Consider the following 24897-nt stretch of genomic DNA (forward strand, 5'->3'; position numbering starts at 1 on the left):
AGATTCCAGGAGAAAGGCAGTTAGTCTAGGAGAGCTGGACAGGACCATAGAAGGTCCTTAACCCATCAGCAGGACTGGTATCTGCTCCTTTGGACAAGGACAAACAGGATGAGCATTGAATGGCCTTCACGATCTCCTGACTTAAAACCAACAGGACATCTGTGGGACATTATGTTTCGGTCCATTAGGCGCCGCCAGGTTGCTCCTCAGACTGTACAACAGCTCAGGGATGCCCACATACAGATCTGGAAGGAAATGCCACAAGACACCATCCGTCGTCTCATTAGGAGCATGCCCCGACGTTGTCAAGCATGCATACAAGCTCGTGGGGGCCACACAAGATACTGAAAAGCATTTTGAGTAGCAGAAATTAAGTTTTTGAAAAAATGGACTAGCCTGCCACATCTTCATTTCACTCTGATTTTAGGGTGTCTACACAATTGAGCCCTCTGTAGGCAGAAAATGTTTAATTCCATTAAAAGACTTGGCATCCTTTTGTTCCTAAGACATTGCCCTGTCATTATTTGTATAGATATCAAACTTCATAATGAGATCTGATGTATCTAATGTGTTTCTTTAAAGTGTTCCTTTAATTTTTGTGAGCAGTGTATATATATATATATATATATATATATATATATATATATATATATATATATATATATATATATTATATATATATATATATATATATATATGGAAGAGAAGGTCTGTGATACGGTTTGCATATTAGCAGTTGGAGATCCACAAAGGGAGAAAATGAATCACGTATCATAAAGTAGTTTTTATTCCTGAGCTTTCAACCCCTACCAGGGGTCTTCATCAGAGGATAATGCTTAGACATACAAGAATCAAAGGCAATAAATAGCAATACCTTACAGGGGGAGGAGGAGGTGGCTAGGTCCGTGTAGGGGGGTGAGGTTGTTCTGACGGCGTTGCGGTGTTCCTGTATACGTGTTATCCTGTATACACCCAACCTGGCACTCACTCCCTTATCACCACAATGTGTCTGAAGGTGCTGCACGCATCCTGGCCAAGTCAGGTGTCAGAATAGCACACAAACCCATGAACAATCTGCGCACGGTCCTCTTTAATGCCAAAAACAAGAAATCGACAGCAGAAACACTAAACGCAGTATACAGCATTCCATGCAGTTCGTGCTCAGCGGTATACATAGGACAAACTTCAAAAAGAATCGCAACACGTATACAGGAACACCGCAACGCCGTCAGAAGAAAGGACGCACTGTCATTGATCTATAAGCATACTAAATCAACAGGGCATACATTTAATTGGGACGATGTACAAGTAAAATTTAAAGCCAATAATAAAAGTGCTAGAGAGCTGGCTGAATCCTGGTTATCAAATGAGAACGCCATCAACTAACACTTGGAAATAAATCCAGCATATACAAACTTAAGAAGAACTTATTCTTAATAAACAAGACTTTACTCCCAACAACCTCACCCAAACACACGGACCTATAGCCACCTCCTCCTCCCCCTATAAGGTATTGCTATATATTGCCTTTGATTCTTGTATGTCTAAGCATTATCCTCTGATGAAGACCCCTGGTAGGGTTGAAAGATCAGGAATTAAAAACTACTTTATGATACGTGATTCATTTTCTCCCTTTGTGGATCTCCAACTGCTTATATATATATATATATATATATATATATATATATATATATATATATATATATATATATATATATATATATATATATATATATATATATATATTTTTTTTACAGGCTGGGAGAATGCGCTGAGAGCGCGTCGCCGCACCCACCACACAACGAACCACCCGGATTTGGACACCTCAGCACCACACCGGAACAAATATTTTATACAGAAACACTTTGTTACACGGTACTTGTGATACACCCGATTGACCGACGGCACCTTCACCGGCGCCCACTGACTTAACGCAGATTCACAGTTTAACACGGCTATTCGCTACATAAAATCAATGCTTAGTTTAAAGGGTTAACTAACCCTAACCCTCATTTTTAAGATGCCCTAATCTAACACTTTGAAGAAGAGATCCTACTGATTCGCTTTATAAAATGAATCCTTGATCTGAAGGGTAACGTTTTCTGGTGCTAATCCCTGCCTGCTACTCCTTCGACACCCTTCCATGTCTTTAATTTATGATCCTCGGCCGCTCATTTGCTGGTGATAGAAGCCGGCGGCGCCCTCTAGCGGGGACGATTCGTAACGCGTTCATATTTACTTGGGAAAAACTTCGAGCCGAGTTTGGGAGACGTTTGGGATTCTGACAGTCAAGAGATCTGTACCCGCCTCTGTCTGCCTGTTCAAACAGCAACCAGCAAATCCCATCTCAAACATCCTAGTCACCCCCTCCTCACGGAATTCGTTTTTTCTTGTATCTTAAAAAAGAGAAGAAAAAGAAGAAGTAAAAAAAAAAAAGTTTTTTTTTTTTCTCCACTACCACCTCCTCTCAACATTAACGCACCACTTCATATCCAGTCAGACTGGGTGATCGGAGCCGGGTTCTGTAGAAGTATGGCGGAGACTTGGGCTAAATTCTACAAATCTGATCAGACGACCTAAAAAGGAGCGCAGCCGCGCACCCCGGACATCTGCGTTGGAGACAAGCGGCAGGAAGGAGCGACCGGCCCCGACGGATTCCCCACCACCGCGAAGCCGAGATGCTTGTGTTCAGCTGGAGCTGCTTGCTGTTAGGCGCCGCACTGCAGAGCGCTGCATCAGTCAGCGGCTCCGGGCACTGCGAGCCGCCACGCTCGGTGAGTCTTCTACCTGTCCGTTTTTTCGGTCCGGCGGCGGGTCAGTAGCTTCTCGTTCCACGACCTGCACCTGGCCTCCCCGCTATGCAGTGGCCGGTGCTGGGGCGGCTTGTCGGTTTGATCGCTGTAGACCTGTTGCGCACTTTTAGGTCACGCCGGTTTAATAAGATAACTCGGTCTGATTGGTTAGCGCCGATTGGTCTTTTCTTTAATTTTACAATAATATTCCGGTAATCCTACGAGATGTGATCGCAGCCTTAACGTGCGTGTGTATTAAAGTGTTTACCGCGTCGAAATACATTTGATCACAGACAGTGAATCGTAATTTAATCACCAGATAGTTTTAATCAGCTTATACGCTTTATCAGTCTGAGCATGGGAAAGTATACATACAATGTATTATTAATGTCATTCTTATTACTTAAGTTATATGAAAGTGACAACCCTTTGCATGATTAATGTCATGTAGTCTGATGCTCGTGCCCGCCCATTGAGAATGGCGCTATACATTAACAAAATCAAACCGGCACCTACTAAGAAAAGAGCGCTTACTGCTCGATCGCGGCAATGCAGGACTTGGCAAAGGATCCATCAATTCTTTTAGTCGATGTGTTATTCAGTTTAGCGGGTAGAGTTTCACAATGATCACCTCTTTTCCTCAGATGCGCACTTTCTTCTTTTCGTGATGTACGCAGCGCACGTTTCAATCTGAAAGTCGCTTCAAACGTTGCACCAGGCGCGCGTCTTCTCCGTCTGCACTCTCCGCTGAACCTGTTAACCTGCACTTGCGCTTTGTGGACTTTGCACTTGAAGTGTAGTTGCGGGTGAACGACTTGAGGTGACTTCTGGTTTCTTCGCGACTTGTTTTTAAATCTCGCCAAACAGAAAGGGAGAGAGAGAGAGAGAGAGAGAAAAAAAAATCCAATGGTGCGGAATGGGCGCCGCGAGATGTTCATAATGGTAACAAACTGGTCCTGTTCTATTGGGGAACCGTTTCTTTCGGTTCCCAGATGAACCATCGACATGAAGATTGCAAAGAGAACTTTTTTTTTTTTTTTAGATCCGTAACAAAAACCACAAATAGATGATAACAGATTCGTGAATGACCAAGGGGGTCCTGACTTTTAAAGGACTCTTACAGAAAAGCTGAACTGAGTTGGTGTATCTCCCAGTATCCTGTTAGCCAAACCATTAAAGATTTCTGTTTTGTCTGCATTCTGAGGATCCCCCATCCCACACAGCCCCAAAAACGAACTTTACCCGCTCCTGGACTTAAAGGGGAGCCGCTCAACCCGTCCATTCGCCCCCCCAAACCCCCCGTTTATTTATGGTAGTCATAGACTGAGCCTGTGCGAGCAGGAATGGGCGTGAGACGAGAACCAACCCTGGGCTGGAGGCCACACGTATAGTCCCGACGACTCGATTACCGGTTACGGACAAAACCGGCGATGGGAAAGTTCGAGCCGTTAAGTTTTTATCATGGCAGTCAGTAACGCATCGGAATATAGCGGACTTTAATACCGGGTGTTAAAACCAGAGGCAGCGCTGTTACAATGGAGAATGAAACGCCTCCGTTACAGGTTTTACTTAAAACGAATTTGTTAAGTCAGTCATTCATTATCCAACCCCAATGTCTTTGTTTAATTAAAGATAAATGTGTGATATATGCTTTATTACTTCGAATTGATGATTTATTTAAGATTTGAATCTGGGCCGACCTGTGTGCGGCAGAATAAACGGAATACCCGCTCTTCTTCATTTGCCTCAATGCCAGCCCAGGGTTACCGTAGAGTAATCCGACCCGATTTGGACCCGAAGTGGTTCTTCAGTGTGATGCCTCGGGGGCACCATTGTCGGTCCACAAAAGAATCGTCCATACGAAGGTTAACTTTTAGATATGTGGCAGGTTCAATTAAAAAGAAAGAAGAAGGACAGATGATAACAAATTTGTGAAATGCCAATGGGTCTCCGATTTTAACAGGACTCATAGTCACAGGCGTGCTAAATTGAGGACTTCTTAATCTGTTTCTAGATGGCCTTATACGTACATTAAAGATCTCCGTTTTCTCCACTTATTAAGAACATTTTCAAAACCCATAGAGACATCACGGAATAAAATGGTGCTTTGGTCATGCGGTGGTCTACGGCTAACCACAGTAACTATAGTAGAAGTGCCGTTAAATGTTAATTTTACGAACGTCGAATCCAAAATATAATAATAATAATAATAATAATAATAATAATAATAATAATAATAATAATAATAATAATAATAATAATAATAAATTAATTAATAATGATGATGAAATCAGCGCTTAATCTCGATCACACGTGGTCCATGCGCCTCTCCGTTCCCAGTGCCGGTTTAGTCTCATTTGCCAATCCGAAATCAGAGTCGCCTCGCTGGCATTCACACCCCTAAAATAAAAAGTGCTAAAGTGGCTCTTCAGGGTGATGCCATAGGGCGCGGTTCCCAATTCAACTATTCGCAAGATAGTTCCAGAAAGACATTTTTATTGTAGTTAGATCTGTGAAAGGTTCCATAATAAATAAATAATTAAAAAGAAATGAGCATATCATATAAAAAAGTGAACATTTACCAGGACTCTGACACAGGCTAACACGAGGTCTTCTTAATCTGTCAAGTGTCCCGCTAGGATAATTTGAGTTTCCTCCTTTGTTCACAGAGACTGTTACAAAGCCCATTACAGAATAAAATGGTGCTAAGTCAAGAAATGGGTTTACGACTAACCACAGAACCTTTAAATAGAGTGTCGAAATAAATAAATAAGTAAATAAAGAAAGAGTAACCATCTCTTAATGTCAATCTCTCCACCCGCCCCTGCGCCTCTCCGGTCCTCCGATTTTCAGTATTAACGCCAATCCACAGTCACAGCAGAGTCGCTAGGCTCGCATTCACACTCCTAAAGTGCTATAATGGTAAATTTAAAAAATCCGCACGAAGCTTTTAGAAAACAACTTTATTTATATGCATTTGTAACCGGTAACATGAATTGCATTGAACAGATATAAAATCACTGTTTTAACAGTTCACTGTATTATATATTTATTTGAAACTGTTTTACGGGATTTTTTTTTTTTTCTACAATGATATATGGATGATAACAGATTTATTAAATGCCAGCGGGCTCCTGATTTGAAAACGATTGTCACGTCATACAATCGCACAGGCTCACTTCGGGGGTTTTATTAAGCTGTTAGCAACTACACTTTAAAGATTTCTGTTTTATACAAGTTTAGGATCATTTTAATTAAAGCAGTGGTTCTCAGCCTGTGGGGCGGGCCTCCTCTAGGGCGGCGCGAAGTAACAAAAAGGGGGGCACTAAGATGTGAAAAAAAGAAAACAAGAATCGAAAATATGAAAAATCCATCTATTGAAACCAAAACAAATGAACTTAAACTACATTCTGATACTAGAAAAATAAATATAAAGTTAGATAAATGTCGATAAAAGTTAAGTAGGTATAATAAAATATGCATCTATGATATATCATTAATTAAAAAAGAACAATTTGGTATTAGTGGGCTCCTTTCAAAAAAACGTTAGGGGGGGCGCGATTAAAACTGTTATGAAAACTCGGGTCGCAAATACTTAAAGGTTGAGAAACGCTGTTTAAAGTCTAGACAACCACCTTCATTTATAAAGAGTTTTCTCGGGCTGAAATGTTAAGCAAAGGAATCACACCGTCCGGTAAAATGCTATTTTAGGTGAAGAATTCTGAACAGTGGCAGCTCCGCTCTCTTCTGAGTTGGAAGTTTCATGATCGGAAATTCCTTGTGAAAAAAATAGGAATTCCGCACTTGGTGGTATTTGCCCTTCCTTATTCACTCAGTCAGTTTACAGTGAGCTTCTTTGCACAAGTTGAAGAAAGTTCATCACACGGCGGCCTGTTTAAATATCACAAGTAACGCAAGCAAGCAAGCAGGGGGAGTTTCATCGTTCGCGGTCGATGCTTCGTGTGACATGCTGGACAATAATTCAAAATCCAGCGAGCCATCCGCTCGGGCACCACAGGACGGACTCTCGTCACTCGCGTCAGCTACAAGAGAACCCGTGGGCGGAAGTTACAAGAAGAGCAGAACACGTAAAGGAGTAGAGCGGCTTTTAGAGACCCCTTGAGACAACGCCGCCTGGTTAACGTGCTGCTGTTTGCTTTAGAGTCAGGGTGGGCAGAAACGAATTTAAACTAAACTGTCATTAGGGCATCAGCAGAGGAACTCGTCTAGAGCGGTGACACGAATCATGCGACATGCCGGCCATAGAGAAGTCTGCACATCTTTAGATGACGGGAAGAAACTTGACATCAGGAAGAGAAATAAAGGGCGATCTATCTATCTATCTATCTATCTATCTATCTATCTATCTATCTATCTATCTATCTATCTATCTATCTATCTATCTATCTATCTATCTATCTATGGTATAGTGCCATTCAAATCTATCGATCTATCTATCCCCAAGAATAAAACTATTGGTCCTTGATGCTGCGAGGCAGTAATATTTAAACGCCATCACCCTCTAGATACACAGCAGTTTTTAAAATATTAATTATTAACATCGTCAAAAAGATATGCACTGCAATCTTTAAAAAAATAACTTTATTCCGAGATTTTTTTTAACCTGCTATCCGTTACTTACTTGGTCTTGGAGAAGCACATGCGGCAGTAAGAACTGCATCAGTGGACGGGAAACACACACACACACACACAGACACACACACACACACACACACACAGACACACACACACACACACAGACACACACACATACAGACACACACACACACACAGACGTCTGCCGCCATTGAATCCAATCTTTTTTTTTTAACTCTGCAAATGAGAAACCGCAGCACCCTGACAAAGGCGCTGGGTATTGCAGTTGGACATGTGAAATCCGTACAGCCTGTGATTATGGGATACTTTCAGATACGTTCTTACCTTTGGTTAATTTCATTATTTATCTCCACAGCCCAAAGACACGCCGGATAGGTGGACTGGTGTGTGCGTGTGCGTGCGATGGACTGACACCCCGTCCACGAATGGCTCCTGCTTTGCGCCCGATGCGTGCTGTGATTGGCTCAGATGCCCTGCTCTGGATTAGCAGGTTTAGGAAATGGACGGATAGTATTTGCACCTGACAATAGTTCTGTTTAAACAATTCGTAAATCTGACGTTAAATTTATCGAGACTGTGAAGCCCGTGGGACAGATAACTTCGAACCAGGAAATCTTTGGCGTTTGAAAAGCAGCGCTGTCGGTCAAATTCTGCACACTGTAAGCACAGTCGATGGAGCTTATGAACTCTCTTCTGATTCATAAATTACTGAACAGGAGCCAAGAGGTGGAGGGTCCGACCTCTCCTGTGCCTTCTTTACAGTTTTATTATATCGCTGTGCCGATTATTTAGTCAGTTTCAGCTCTCTCTTATGTTTGACGCTGTGTCCTTGATTTACTTTCGCCTTTTCGCCGTGTGCTGCACGTGACGGACGACACACGTAAGAGCAACTAATGATTACAGTGTATAGTTCTGTAGTTTAACGTTAAAGCCCTTGTAGGAAGTGTTCATATAAATATATATAAATATATATATATACAGTACATTTACAGTAAATTAATCATTACATTCACAATATTTTACTGTATAAAATTACTTTATGTTACAGCAAAAATATAATACCGCAGTGTCACTTCAGAGTAAACTGGGCCACAAACCTAACGTAATGTAGCGGAACGCTGCTTGTTGATATCCTCATATCCTCATTTTGTTATGTTAACTGTACTACTGTAGTACTTCAATTTAATAGGCAATAAATAACTGTGCAATTTTTACAGTGAAAATGCTTAGTAAAAACAAAAGTCTGTAACCTAACGGTTAAATGACAGACAAACACACACACACACACACATATATATATATATATATATATACACAGTATTTATTTATATTGGGCTCACCACCTATGGGAGGGGCCAAGGAGGTTGGGTGCAGTGTGAGTTGGGTGGTGGCCGAAGGCGGGGACCTTGGCGGTCTGATTCTCGGCTACAGAAACTGGCTCTTGGGACGTGGAATGTCACGTCTCTGAAGGGAAGGAGCCTGAGCTAGTGCGAGGTCGAGAGGTTCCGCTAGATATAGTCGGACTCACCTCGACGCACAGCTTGGACTCTGGAACCAATCTCCTTGAGAGGGGCTGGACTCTCTACCACTCTGGAGTTGCCCCCGGTGAGGCGCCGAGCAGGTGTGGGCATACTTATTGCCCCCCGACTCGGAGCCTGTACATTGGGGTTTACCCCGGTGGACAAGAGGGTGGCCTCCCTCCGCCGGGTGGGGAAGGGTCCTGACTGTTGTTTGTGCGTATCGCAACAGCAGTTTGGAGTATCCACCCTTTTGGAGTCTCTGAGGGGTTGCTAGAGGGCATACCTTCTGGGATTCCCTCGTTTTGCTGGGAGACTTCAATGCTCACGTGGGCAATGACAGTGAGACCTGGAAGGGCGTGATTGGGAGGAATGGCCCCGATCTGAACCCGAGCGGTGTTTTGTTATTGGACTTCTGTGCTCGTCACGGATTGTCCATAACGAACACCATGTTCAAGCATAAGGGTGTTCATATGTGCACTTGGCACCAGGACACCCTAGGCCTCAGGTCGATGATCGACTTTGTGGTGTGTCGCCGGACTTGCGCCATATGTCTTGGACACTCGGGTGAAGAGAGGGGCGGAGCTGTCAACTGATCACCACCTGGTGGTGAGTTGGCTTGATGGTGGGGAAGATGCCGGTCAGACCTGGTAGGCCCAAACGTGTTGTGAGGGTCTGCTGGGAACGGCTGGCAGAGTCCCCTGTCAGAAGTAGCTTCAACTCCCACCTCCGCAGAACTTCAACCACGCCCCGAGGGAGGTGGGGACATTGAGTCCGAATGGGCCATGTTCCGTGCCTCTATTGTTGAGGCGGCTGACCGGAGCTGTGGCCGCAAGGTGGTCGGTGCCTGTCGTGGCGGCAATCCCCAACCCGTTGGTGGACACCGCGGTGAGGGATGCCGTCAAGCTGAAGAAGGAGTCCTATAGGACTTTTTGTCCTGTGGGTCTCTGGAGGCAGCTGATAGGTACCGCAGGCCAAGCGAACGCGGCTTGGTTGTTGCTGAGGCAAAACTCGGGCATGGGAGGAGTTTGAGAGGCCATGGAGAACGACTTTGGACGGCTTCGAGGAGATTCTGGTCCACCGTCCGCGCCTCAGGAGGGGAAGCAGTGCAGTGTCAACACCGTATATGGTGGGGATGGTGCGCTGCTGACCTCACTCGGACGCTAGGGTCGGTGGGAGGAGTACTTCAAGACCTCCTCAATCCCACTAACATGCCTTCCATGAGGAAGCAGAGCCTGGGGACTCTGAGGTGGGCTCTCCCATCTCTGGGACTGAAGTCACCGAGGTGGTCAAAAACTCCTTGGTGGCAGGGCCCCGGGGTGGATGAGATACCGAGTTCCTTAAGGCTCTGGATGTTGTAGGACTGTCTTGGTTGACACGCCTCTGCAACATCGCATGGACATCGGGACAGTGCCTCTGGATTGGCAGACGGGGTGGTGGTCCCCTCTTTAAAAGGGGACCGGAGGGTGTGTTCCAACTATAGAGGGATCACACTCCTCAGCCTCCCTGGAAAAGTCTATTCGGGGTTCTGGAGAGGAGGGTCCGCCGGATAGTGAACCTCGGATTCAGGAGGAACAGTGTGGTTTTAGCCCTGGTCGGAACAGTGGACCAGCTCTTCACCCTTAGCAGAGTCCTGGAGGGTGCATGGGAGTTTGCCCGACCGGTCTACATGTGTTTTGTGGACTTGGAAAAGGCATTCGACCGTGTCCCTCGGGAATCCTGTGGGGGTGCTCGGGAGTATGGGGTACCGGACCCCTGATAAGAGCTGTTCGGTCTCTGTACAACCGTGTCAGAGCTTGGTCCGCATTGCCGCAGTAAGTCGAGCCCGCTTCCAGTGAGAGTTGGACTCCGCCAGGGCTGCCCTTTGTCACCGATTCTGTTCATAACTTTTATGGACAGAATTTCTAGGCGCAGCCAGGGTGTTGAAGGGGTCCGGTTTGGTGGACTCAGGATTGGGTCACTGCTTTTGCAGATGATGTTGTCCTGTTTGCTTCATCAGGCCGTGATCTTCAGCTCTCTGGATCGGTTCGCAGCTGAGTGTGAAGCGGCTGGGATGAGAATCAGCACCTCCAAATCCGAGAGCATGGTCCTCAGCCGGAAAAGGGTGGAGTGCCCTCTCAGGGTTGGGGAGAGATCCTGCCCCAAGTGGAGGAGTTCAAGTATCTCGGGTCTTGTTCACGAGTGAGGGAAGAATGGAGCGTGAGATCGACAGGCGGATCGGTGCGGCATCCGCAGTGATGCGGCTCTGCATCGGTCTGTCGTGGTGAAAAGGAGCTGAGCCGTAAGGCAAAGCTCTCAATTTACCAGTCGATCTACCTCCTACCCTCACCTATGGTCATGAGCTATGGGTAGTGACCGAAAGAACGAGATCGCGAATACAAGCGGCTGAAATGAGTTTCCTCCGCAGGGTGTCTGGGCTTTCCTTTAAAGATAAGGTGAGAAGCTCAGTCATCCGGGAGGGGCTCAGAGTAGAGCCGCTGCTCCTCCGCATCGAGAGGAGTCAGATGAGGTGGCTCGGCATCTGATCAGGATGCCTCCTGGACGCCTCCCTGGTGAGGTGTTCCGGCACGCCCAACCGGGAGGAGGCCCCGGGAAGACCCAGGACACGCTGGAGGGACTATGTCTCCCGGCTGGCCTGGGAACGCCTTTGGGATTCTCCCGAAGAGCTGGAAGAAGTGGCCGGGAGAGGGAAGTCTGGGCCTCTCTGCTTAAGCTGCTGCCCCGACCCACCTCGGATAAGCGGAAGAGATGGATGGATGGATGGATATTTATTTATATGCGCACACACATACTGTATATATATATATATATATATATATATATGCACATTCACATATTTACATATATACTCAGCAAAAAAAGAAACGTCCTCTGACTTTCAACTGTTTTTACTTTCAGTAAACTTAATGTGTAAATATTTGTATGAACACTAAAAGAGTCAACACCGTAAGACATAAACTAAAAATGTTTCACAATGTGTCCCTGAATGAAGGGAGGCTCAAAATCAAAAGTACCAGTCAGTATGTGGTGTGGCCACCAGCTGCTTGAAGTACTGCAGTGCATCTCCTCCTCATGGACTGGACCAGATTTGTCAGTTCTTGCTGTGAGATGTTACCACACTCTTCCACCAAGGCACCTGCAAGTTCCTGGACATTTCTGGGAGGAATGGCCCTAGCCCTCACCCCTGCGATCCAACAGGTCCCAGACGTGCTCAATTCCTTCAACGATAAACACGAATCCGTCCATCACCCCTGGTGAGACAAAACCGTGACTCATCAGTGAAGAGCACTTTTTGCCACTCCTGTCTGGTCCAGCGAAGGTGGGTTTGTGCCCATAGGCGGCGTTGTTGCTGGTGATGTCTGGTAAGGACCTGCCTTACAACAGGCCTACAAGCCCTCAGTCCAGCCTCTCTCAGCCTATTGCGGACAGTCTGAGCACTGATGGAGGGATTGTGTGTTCCTGGTGTGACTCGGGCAGTTGTTGTGGCCATCCTGTACCTGTCACGCAGGTGTGATATTCGGATGTACCGATCCTGTGCAGGTGTTGTTACACGTGGTCTTCCACTGCGAGGATGATCAGCTGTCCTTCCTGTCTCCCTGTAGCGCTGTCTTAGGCGTCTCACAGTGCGGACATGGCAGTTTATTGTCCTAGCCACATCAGCAGTCCTCATGCCTCCCTGCAGCAGGCCTAATGCACGTTCACGCAGATAGATGAGCATGGACCCTGGGCATCTTTCTTTGGGTGTTTTTCACAGTCGGTAGACAAGTCTCTTTAGTGTCCTGCGTTTTTAGAACTGTGACCTTAAATGTCTACTTTCTGTAAGCTGTTAAGGTCTTAACGACCATTCCACAGGTGCATGTTAATTAATTGATTAGGGTTAATTGAACATGCATGGAAAACATTGTTTAAACCCTTTACAATGAAGATCTGTTAAGTTATTTGGATTTTTAAAACATGACTGTTGAAATACACAGTCCTGAAAAAGGGACGTTTCTTTTTTTGCTGAGTATACATATATATAATATATATGCACCTAAGAAAAAAATCGTCTAAAATCATTTAATGTTCATATCATTTAAATCAATGTAGCAAACACTTAAAATTCTACCATTATTACCATTAGAGTGGACACTTTTTCTGTTTGTTAAACGCATTTTATAATTATTTCAGAAAAGGAAACCTCAAAAGAATTCAGCTTAAAGTCAGACACCTTGTGCCAATCATAACGACCCAACTGTAGGAAATGAATGCCACAGAGACACCCGCTGTTAAAGCAGGACGACGCCAGCGCCAAGTCATAGTCACGATGACCACAGGAGACGCCTTGATGTGGACTCCTAAATTCCTCAGATGTCCGGTTGTGCAGCTCCCGATCCCGCGCAGTTTCCCCGTTTACCCTCCCCCTCCCCTTATGTCACTTCCTTTTCGTGGCTCCGCCCATTAAACGGCGGTTGCGTGGACCGATTGGTTTCCTGCTGGGTCCGGCATTTCTATCACTCGGTAATTTTTAAAGTACACCCAAACTGTTAAAGAGTGAATTTGATGTTTTTTTATAATACAATACGAGAACAACTAAATGAGGTGGTACGATAGTTTCATATTATGTGCAATGTTTTTTGTCAATATTCATTGTTTTCATTCAGAATCATTGAGTGTCGATGTCAATACAATTATCCTTAAAATATGGGCGTGCACACTGAAACAAGTAAATATATTGGCAGGTAAAACAATGCTTAAATGTAAATATGTAGATACACAAAAATATGTTATTTATGTAAATATATGTGCAACCATACATTAAGTATTCATATGTATGTATGTATGTATGTGTGTGTATATATCATGTGTATGTATAATATATAGATACTGTATATACAGTACATACTTCATATGCTGACACAGTGGTAGTACTGCTGCCTTCCATTAAGTCAACTGGAATTGTTCAAGTCCCGGGTACAGCTGGCATGGAATTTGAATGATCTCCTCATCTCTGCTGGGGTTTTCTCCAAGTGCTCCGGTTTTCTCCCACCGTCCAAAGACATATAGCTGAGGTGGATCAGCAATGCTAAAGTGACCCTGATTGCTGCCAGTGATGGACTGGCACCCTGTCCAGATGTTGTTCCTGCCTGGCACCCGATGCTTGCAGGGATTGGCTCCAGCAGCTCTGTGCCTCTGCTCTACTTAAGCAGGTTAAGAAAATGGATGGATGGATGAAAGGCACTATAGGGTGGTCCAGATCTAATTATGCAATTTTCATTATGCTATAACTTATTAAGTTTATTATATAGAAAATCACCTGAAAAATCCCAGACCATCGAGAAGTGTGCGAACTGACGACATGAAGAATCGTCTTTGCACCGAACTGGAATCGTCCCCTCATAAATCAAAGTCATCCAGACAATCTGGATCTGCATAATTAGAGCTGGACCACCCTGTATATAGTCAGATAGACAGACATGAAAGGCACTATATAGTAGAAGGATTACAAAACGGATGTGAATTCTCATTTTTAATGCAACACAGACTGTACCCTCTTTTTTTGTATCTCACCTGAGTCCATCCATCTGTCAAAGTCCCAGGCGACGTCCTGTCCTGGTGTTGCTCTTGATTGCTTGGATCGGCTCCTGTAATCCTGTAAGCTCCGGGTAAGTGGGTTAGGAAAATGGATGGATGGTTGGAAACGCACACACACTCACAAGTTTGTGGCTGTGTGTGTGTGTGTGTATATATGTGTGCCCCCTACTCACTTTGCTCACCCACCCCACAACTTCCACCCCAAGGCGTGCGCTTCACGTTAGCCACTTTGTGTCTCTGCCACTCGCGCTGTGAAGGGGCTGAACGCACGCTAAAGACGGATCATCTGCTGGCTGTCTGCTAGCTGCTACCGAGCTGCGTGATCTGCATGTTGCGCTGCGTGATGATTATTTAAAAGCCGCTATAGCAGCTGTCCTTTTGTCTCACTTCCTTGTCTCGTGGGACATGACAGTGTCTCGACCCAAGATTTTTTTATATAACAGATTTATAAATGTCTAGGCATGGAAGTGTCTGTGTCTGCCTGTCCGGCCAGGAAGTGAAAAGCCACAGCATGAAGCTCAAAGAAGGCGCCGCCGCCGCTAATACACGAGTGAGGCGAGCACATCGGCAAAACGAAACCACCGACAAAAGAGAACCTTACTTAGCCGCTAATGCACAAGTGATTGACTGATTGAAGATCCAGAATCCATGGTTTCTAGGAGCTTGGGCTTTTCACAGCTAGCCTGTATATTGTGAAGGTAAACTCGGACTCAGAGTGTCCCACAAACACACACGTTTATTAACGCTCTGCACAACCACAATGCACGAACCAGCAGCAATACTGCTCACAATCCTCTCTTTTCCTTTTCTTCTTTTCCTTTCCTTTCCTTCTGCCACCTCCACTCCTCTCTTCCAAGCTCCATCCTCTCCCTCCCGACTCTGGCTCCCCAAGTGGAGTAAGGCGGCCCCTTTTATACCCCACCCTGATGTGCTCCAGGTGCTCCTCGATCAAAGTCCGGCGGCACTTCCGGGTGTGGCAGACCGCGGCTCCGGAGCTGTCTAGGCGCCCCCCTGATGGTGGTTATGGGCCCCCGCAGGGTTGAGGTTCTAAGCTTGAGTCCCGGGGCCCTGATGTAAACCAGGGGGGCTGCCCTCTCGTGTCCCAGGGGAGGTACTGGTGGTGATATAATCCACTCCCCTGGTCCTCTCGTCAAAAGGGTGTCACGACCGGGCCAGATCCCTGGCCGTCAATCACAATAATCCTGTATATATACAGCGATCCCTCCTTTATCACAGGGGTTGCATTCCAGAACCCCCTGCGAAAGCTGAAAATCCGCAAAGTAAAAACCATATGTTCGTATGGTTATCTATACTAATAAAAGGCAAAGCCCTCACTCACTCACTCACTCACTGACTGACTCATCACTAATTCTCTAACTTCCCGTGTAGGTAGAAGGCTGTAATTTGGCAGGCTCATTCCTTACAGCTTACTTACAAAAGTTGGGCAGGTTTCATTTCGAAATTCTACACATAACGGTCATAACGGTCGATAACGTCCGCCATGTTAAACTTTCTTATTTATTGCCCCATCTTCACGAAATTTGGTAGGCTGCTTCCCTGCGCTAACCGAAACTAATGTACGTACTTATTTCGGTGGTATGACGCCACTGTCGGCCGCCATACTGAACTTTCCAACAGTCTTTGTTACTTATGGGCCCATCTTCAAGAAATTTGGTACGCCGGTTCCCAACGCTAACTGAATCCTACTTACGTACATATATACGTCCATAGCCTGCAGCTTGGTCACCGTGGGAGGCGGCATTGGATCCCCCATCCCCACTCCTCCCACGTTGTTGGCTGTCTGACTATATTAAGGCCGTCCGTCGCTCCGGTCTCTTCATTCCCTTCCTTGCTTCGCCACGGAATTCACGTCTCCCTGCTGATAACTGCAGCCTTTTTATTTAATCCATGGCTTCTCCGCTGTTTTATTGTTCATTTATTACGATTATAGTTATTGTGTTGGTATTTTAGACTTACTTTACATTGTTCAGGTACACATTTCCTTTATCGTTCCAACCGTACCCCCATTAACATGTCTATCGAGGTGATCACCATCGATCAAAGAACTGTCACTTACCAAGTGGTTTCCATGCCCGGAGATGGCACCTGCCTTTTCCATTCTCTTGTTACATATTGCACGGCCATATCAGGCTCACTCTTGATATCCGGAGGAACATTGTGTCTTATGTATTGAATGACTGGACAGGTTCAAGGTGTGGACTGATGACGTACAGGAGATAATTAGACTACACAGGACCTCTAGAAGAGTGAAATGCTTAAGCCCTTCACCTATGGATCTGCATGTGAGTTGATGGCTGCCGCTGAATTGTTCGGTTGTGTCTTTCAAGTGTACCGAAATGGCCAAATATTTTACACCTTTGGACAACCGCCAATTTCTCTTAAACATCTTAGACTCACAGGTGACGATTTCAGTAGTGGACACTTTGATGTTTATGAATGTTTAAACTCTCAAAAGCTGGATGTGAAGTTATCGATGAAACCGGTTGTGTGCTTACAACGCTTGACAGATGCTGAATGTCTCTTCAACACAACAAGTCCTACAAATACTGTCGTAATTGAAACAAACCATGAAACTCAAACCGATTATGACAGCAGCAATCCAAGCTGTGAGATTTGAAACAAGATTACTGTTCACATGGCCGACTGTACGTTACATGCTCAAGAGTAAGCTCAGCGCACATCTTGGTCATATTACAACCGAGGGCGAACTGACAACGTGGTATACAAAGAGATCCTTAACAAATAATTATTGGTATTTTTTCCCTCAGTTTAAAAAGGTTTAATTTTCTTCTTAATAAAATTTTAAGGCTGTACTTCGCCGCTGTGAAGCGCGGGTATTTTGCTAGTTTTTATATATTTTAAGCCCTATAAACTCTCCCACACTCTTATAAACATTTCCCGCACAGTTATACAGCATAAACCCTTTATATTCTCTTAGATATTAGGTAAGATTTGTTGAAGTTATGTATGTAAACACACTGTTTATATACAGTAAAACCTAAATATTATTTTAAAGATATCGAGCGTCTCCGATATCACATATGTTACAGCCTTTACGATAGACAGATCGTTTTGGAGCCATAACGAAGGGCTCGACTACGCACAAAGCTAAACACAAAAGAGCACAAAAGTCAACTTTTACACAGCGAAACACGTTGATGCTGAATGAGTGAGATGAGACTTCCTAGTTAACGCTGCAGAATCGAATTCGGCGCTCTGTCGCTTAGCCATTCAGCACACAGGAACTTAACTGTGTGCTCTGATTGGGTAGCTTCTCAGCCATCCGCCAATAGCGTCCCTTGTATGAAATCAACTGGGCAAACCAACCGAGGAAGCATGTACAGGAAGTAAAAAGACCCATTGTCCACAGAAACCCGCGAAGCAGCGAAAAATCCACGTTATATACTTAGATATGCTTACATATAAAATCGCGATAGAGTGAAGCCGTAAAAGTCAAAGCGCAATATCGCGAGGGATTACTGTATACACATACTAGGGGGCTTTGCACTCTGCTCACTTCGCTCGCCCAACCCCAGGTTTGGTTTACCGGATATACAATTTAAAGAGATTGTTATTTTCATGGGATTTGTTACATATGCATCATTTCCACTTTTATTTTAAAACTTTAGTAAAAACAATACTTGGAATTAGCTTTTCTTCAAGATCTCATTGAATTTTGATTCCGTGTTTGGTCTTTCATCGTGACAACACATAACGTATAACTGCCGGTGAGTGAATATCGTTTCTTTCTCTCTAATAAATAAAACGACTTTTTCGATTGTTTGTGAACGCTCTTTATTCTTCACTTAGTCGTTGACGTGTCATCTAGAACATATAAAATTATTGCCCTGCTAAAATTTAGAAGAGCTACGAGCGCAGGAATCATGTCTGTCAAAAGCATTCACACGACTGATGTTAGATGACTGTGGTCGTGTTTGAAAATAGTCGTAAGTAGGGCGTGACTTGAAAGAATCTCATGTTAAAAGTCTCCATCTCACGGGACTTCATACCACGCCAACGTTTTTGGAATCTTTGAATTCTCGCTGGCAACACGAATTAGACGATCTACAAGTCTCCGACCTGAAGTTTAAATCTGAACAACATATTCGATCTCTTTTCGCTGTTACGTTATTTCACCGAGTAATAATTTCGCTTGCCAAACCGGTCTATGCTACATGCCAGCCACTTCTTGTCTCTGCCGCTTGCGTATGTGGATTTCACTTTCACCAAACTACAAATCTTTTAATTCTCGTGGGTACGCCTCTCCAATGTGAAGAAACACTACTTTTCCCTGATGGTGACACGATTTAGGTATTCTACAAGTCTCCGACTTAAAGTTTAAATCCGAACAATATACTTCTGTCATATCACCTATGTCCATATATTCAATCTCTTTTTTCTGTTTTGTTATTTCACAGAGTAATAATTTCTGTTTGCTTGCACTAATGCGATCTTTACTCTTATTTTTTGAGACTTTCGAATTTTTGTACTTCCCTTATCTCTAACCTGTTGTACATGTGAACTCTGCCAACGTTTTTGAATTCTTTACGACATTCTACCTTGTCATCTACTCTTTGTCCTTTATTTCCGGCCCTGAGCGTTGTTAAATCTCCTCCTCACGGGACGTATAATGCCGCTCGCGTTGTGAAGGGGGGGGGAGCTGAACTCATGCTAAGGAGATGCGGACGGATCAGCTGCTGGCTTTGTTCTGCTGCTGGTGGCAAGCTGCGTGTTCTGCTTGTCGCGCTGCACGTCGATCATTTAAAAGCCTGTACAGCTGCTGTCCTTTTTCCACTTCGCGGCTCTGCTGCTTGCGTTGTGAAGGGTGGTGGGGAGCTGAAAGCACGCTAAGGAGATGCGGACGGATCAGCTGCTGGCCTTGTTTTTCTGCTGCTGCCGAGCTGCGTGTTCTGCTTGTCGCACTGCGCGTCGATCATTTTAAAGCCTGTACAGCATCTGTCTTTCTGTCTCACTGCCTTGACTCTCGCGGAACGTCAAATTGTCTTCCGAGAGGATCACGTCTTGTCTCCCTCATCTTCCTCGTCTCCCTCCCAAGATTTTTTTTTATAATAGAGAGACATTTGTAATCCAGTGTTTACTGTGAAAATGTCAGACTAATTTCATGTATTTGTATGGGACTTTTCTGGTAGAGCGATTCCATGAGAGCTCGCACTCTCGCCGTTAGGTCTTCACAGTTTGTCTCTCATCACAAGACTTGTGCACCTAAAGTCCTGACCCAGAAATGGCAAAAGGCAGCAAGGTGGCGTGCCTGCTGTGTGAAGCTCCTCGGAGTCTAGACCGTCAAACCTCCAGACGACCACGGAGCCTTAGCCACAAACGAGTACAAAACCAAATCATTAAAATTAATTGCATAATATCAGGATGGCACCACTCCAGTGAGGGAAACAGGAATTTGGCTTCCCGATTTCTGAATGTGGCCTTTTATTTGGCACAGCATCCAGTTTCATTAGGTTGTGTGTGTGTGAGGGGGGTCTGAAGCATGAGAGCAGACCCCCTAGGGCATCTTTGATATGAGGGCCTGGCTACCATCCATCCATCTATCCATTTTCTGGATATCCTGATCACTTCAGCGGCTGTCTGGGGGGGGCATCACATCTTCAAAGGGTATGTGGGCAGATGACCTTTAGGTTGCGTGATCTCTGGATATGTATCACCCCCCCCCACCCCCGGTCTATTGGGTGGTCAGGAGAGCTAAAAATAAATATGGTATTACTTTCACTGAAGTGACCCCAAACAAGCCCTTTACTCCTAAATCACGTGCTGGCAGGGTAGGATGGCAGCATTTCAGATGATTTATCTGCCACTAAAGCTAACCCATAATGACATGGGAAAGGTGTCAAGGGGTGAATGTGGTTATCCACCGGGCCACACATACGGAGGGAGTGATGGAGGGTCTTCTTCAGAGGCAGCCGTAATGAGGAGCAGGAGCCTCATAGGCCAGAACTACAATTACAAAGAGGGCACCAATGCCAGTCCAGAATTATTCAGTCATTCCAACCCTAACCAATAAAATGACAATAGTGGGCACAAGGTAGGAATCGACCATGGAACGGGGAGCTTGTTTATCACGGGATCCAGTCTGAACCTACACATCTCCTGAGGTGTGGCAGGAAAACCAGAGCACCCAGAGGAAAACCCACAGAGAGCGAATGCCAACTCCATCCACAATGCAGCATGAGGATGTGTGAAGCAGCAGTGCCAACCGCTTGAGCTGCCATGCCACTCTCTACAGCTTACAGGACGTGATCGTTCATTTGTATTCAATTCTGGGTGATGGGGTGCTGGAGAGCATCCTGGCAGTGATGGGCACAAGGCAGAAGATAACCTCTGGGAGGTAATCAAGTCCAGCGCAGGACCCACTCACCTGGTGCTTTTAACAACAACTGCACATCACTGGGGGGCACAGAGACCCCTCCCTATATACTTTATATGCTGTGTGTACACTACATGGCCAAAAACACATGGACGCCCCCCTGGTGATGATTTAGCTCAGGTGTTTTATTGTTAACGGGTACATCAAGATGGGCACACGGCCGTGCCATCTCCACTAGCAAACACCGGACTACATTGAAGAGCCCAGTGGTTTTAAGTACGTATGGCACTGTCATAGGATGTCACCTCTGTCACATGTCACTATGTGACATTTCTGTTCTGATCTGCCAGCTGTAAGTGTTTAAGTTTGTGGATGATACCAACCTTGATGGACTGGCAGATCATCGAGAATCAGGAGGACAGCAGACAGGCTTTGGGCAGATTCGTGGATGATGAAGTTTAATACGGAAGCCGAGAGAGGAAGTGCAGTATCGTTATTTTTTTTAATTGTCTACTAATTTTATCGCGATCTCGAGAAAACGAAACTTAAACTTTGCTCCTGGCATCAGGCTCGCTTAGATTGCAACGCCTACACAGCTGAAGCCTTGCTAACCGTCTTCTTAAATGACGGACACTTAACGTTATTATTTTCTACACTAAGGCATAAACATATTTCAGCCTACATCAGCCCTTGATTGAAAAATAATGTGACGCGCTGATCAATACGGTTCTGCTCTTCTGCCATTTCAAACAGGACGTGGCTTCAATAAGCTAAAACATGAAACGTTAGATGCAATTATTTCATAATTTTCGAGAAAACAAGATCTTTTGGTTTTAACGAGATCTCGATAAAATTAGTCCATTATCTCAAGGAAACAATTTAAAAGAATAACAATATTGCATGTCCTCTCTCGGCTTCCGTAGTTTAATGTCAGTAAATGTAAAGAATTACACATAGGAAGTAAAAATGTGAGGTGTGAATACACAATGGGCGCCCAGAAAATCGAGAGCACACCTTATGAGAAGGATTTAGGAGTCATAGTGGACTCTAAGCTATCGACTTCCCGACAGTGTTCAGAAACCATTAAGAAGGCTAACAGAATGTCAGGTCATATAGCGCCTTGATGTGTGGAGTACAAATCACAGGAGGTTCTGCTTAAGCTTTATAACACACTGGTGAGGTCTCATCTGGATTCCTGTGTGCAGTTTGGGTCTCTAACAGCGCTAGAAAAGGTCCAGAGAAGAGTGACTAGGATGATTCAGGGGCTACAGGGGGTGAGTGATGAGGAAAGATTAAAAGAGCTGAGCCTTTACTGGAGATGAAGAGGAGACCTGACTGAAGAGTTAAAAATCATCAAGGGAATTAGCCCAGTGGATTGTGACTTCTTCTTCTTCTTTCGATTGCTCCTGTTAGGGGTTGCCACAGCAGATCATCTTCTTCCATATCTTTCTGTCCTCGTCATCTTGTTCTGTCACATCCATCACCTGCATGTCCTCTTTCACCACATCCATAAACCTTCTCTTAGGCCTTCCTCTTTTCCTCTTCTCTGGCAGCTCTATCCTTAGCACCCTTCTCCAAATATACTCAACATCTCTCCTCTGCACATGTCCAAAACAACACAATCTCACCCCTCTGACTTTGTCTCCCAACCGTCCAACTTGAGCTGACCCTCTAATGACCTCATTTCTAATCCTGTCCCTCCTCATCACACTCAATGCAAATCTTAGCATCTTTAACTCTGCCACCTCCAGCTCTTTCTCCTGTGCCACCGTCTCCAGCCCATATAACATAGCTGGTCTCACTACCGTCCTGTAGACCTTCCCTTTCACACTTGCTGATACCCGTCTGTCACAAGTCACCCCTAACACTCTTCTCCACCCACTCCACCCTTCCTGCACTCTCTTCTTCACTTCTCTTCCACAATCCCCGTTACTCTGTACTGTTGATCCCAAGTATTTAAACTCCTCCACCTTCTCCAACTCTACTTCCTCATCCTCACCATTCCACTGACCTCCCTCTCATTCACACACATGTATTCTGTCTTGATGGTCCTGCTGACCTTCATCCCTCTCCTCTCTAGAACAGATCTCCACCTCTCCAGGGTCTCTTCAAAGTGCTCCCTACTCTCGCTACAGATCACAATGTCATCAGCAAACATCACAGTCCACAGGGACTCCTGTCTAATCTCGCCTGTCAACCTGTCCATCACCATTGGAGATAAGAAAGGGCTCAGAGCCGATCCCTGATGTAATCCCACCTCCATCGCTCCTACCGCAGACCTCACCACGGTCACTCTTCCCTCGTCCATATCCTGTACCACTCTTACATACTTCTCTGCCACTCCCAGCTTCCTCATACAATACCACAGCTCCTCTCAGTCACCCTGTCATATGCTTTCTCCAGGTCCACAAAGACACAATGCATCTCCTTCTGGCCTTCTCTAAACTCCTCCATCAACATCCTCAGAGCAAATCCAGTGGACTGAAACAGTGACTTTAAAATTAGTTCGTCAAGGACACTGGGATTCAGTTGGAAACTGTTAAGGGTAAATTTTGCACAAACATTAGGAAGTTTTTCTTGACACAAAGAATGATAGACACTTGGAATAAGAGACCACATAATGTGGTGGACAGGAAGACTTTATGGACCCTCAGAACTCGACTTGATGTTATTTTGGAAGAAATAATTGGACAGAACTTTGTTGGGCTGAATGGCCTCTTCTCGCCTCGATTGTTCTAATGTTCTGAAATGAAATTGACAGCAGATCAGCCACAAAGTGGTAGGCCACACAAAACTGGAAAATATCTTTGTCTGGGATGGGCTCTTAACTTCTACAAACCTTCACTTACAACGATAAAACTTTACACATCTTTCAGGAGGCTGTTCACTTGGAATTTCATTTCATAACTATGCTGCCACCATCTGCCTCGGTGAAACTGGACCGTGTCGTGAGTGTTTATCGTGTTGTGCTTAGTATTTTGTATCTGGAATATTAACCATCTTGTTGTTTGTTACAATCAGTTGTGGAAAGATCAGCCCAGCTAGAGACAGAGTGGCAGACCCACAATGTCCAGAACACACACTCTTCTCCTACACACAGCTCAGTGCACAAATCACCCCCCAGTTAGCTTCAGTCCCGTCTTTCTTTCCTACATTGATGGGTTGAAGGCCAGAAGTCCACATGACCGTCATCATCAAGTTCTTCCATGAGAACCCTGAATACCATGAGGACTGACTAAGGTCATTGATGTTGGGTAGAATGCTTAGAGGGGGCTGGTCAGGTGGTCTTGTGGCCTCAGACCCCCTGCAGATTTTATTTTTTTTTCTCCAGCCGTCTGGAATTTTTTTTTTTGTATTTTCTGTCCTTACTTTTACTCAATGTTAATTAGAGTCCCCTTATTTGAATTCTTATTTAAAATACATCCTGTAATTTCATTTGTATGAAAATGTGCTCTAGAAATAAATGTTGTTGTTGTTTCTCTTTCTCTTCTTCTCTTTCTGCCGCCTTCACTCCTCCACACACAAGCTCCGTCCTCTTCCTCCCGACTCCGGCTCCCTGAATGAAGTGAGGCGGCCCTTTTTATATATCCCCCCCACCCCCGGATGTGCTCTTATATACCCCACCACCACCCCGGATGTGCTCCAGGTGCTCCCTGATGAGCTTTCGGTGGGAGTGCCAAATGAGCACTCTGGGTGTGCCAGGAATTTCTGAGTGTGGCAGAAGTGCTGCAATCCAAAGCTCCACAATCCTCTGGGCGCCCCCTGGTGGTGGCCACTGGCATGAACAGGGTTGAGCTTTTAAACCCCTATGCAGACCAGAACGGCCGCCCTCTCGTGGTCCAGGGGTGGTATTGTCCCTCTCCCAGTCCATCCAGGCATCCCGCCACACAGTATACACACAAATATTATTATAATAAGTAAAATGTTGTAAAAAGTTCTTGTTCACTAAAGAACTGCTGAGTCCGAGTGACGCCACACATCTTTGTCTCGGCAGCCGGCGATCATTCTATCTCGTGATTCTTTCTGCAATAAAATGAGCCAA

The 24897-nt window shown here is 45.1% G+C and overlaps 1 protein-coding gene across 2 annotated transcripts in view; it reads left to right on the plus strand.

The window, feature by feature from the left end:
- The first annotated feature begins 1916 nt into the window (after positions 1 to 1916).
- Positions 1917 to 24897, plus strand: part of trabd2b (TraB domain containing 2B) — a 385425-nt gene continuing 362444 nt past the window's right edge. For both annotated transcript variants that reach the window (XM_039735542.1, XM_039735543.1), the window contains exon 1: positions 1917 to 2774. In XM_039735542.1, the coding sequence (XP_039591476.1) occupies positions 2679 to 2774 (96 nt within the window). In that variant the 5' untranslated portion in view covers positions 1917 to 2678. The remainder of the gene's footprint in view (positions 2775 to 24897) is intronic.

The sequence above is a fragment of the Polypterus senegalus genome, chromosome 14, assembly GCF_016835505.1.
Source record: "Polypterus senegalus isolate Bchr_013 chromosome 14, ASM1683550v1, whole genome shotgun sequence".
NCBI classification, from domain to species: Eukaryota; Metazoa; Chordata; class Cladistia; order Polypteriformes; family Polypteridae; genus Polypterus; species Polypterus senegalus.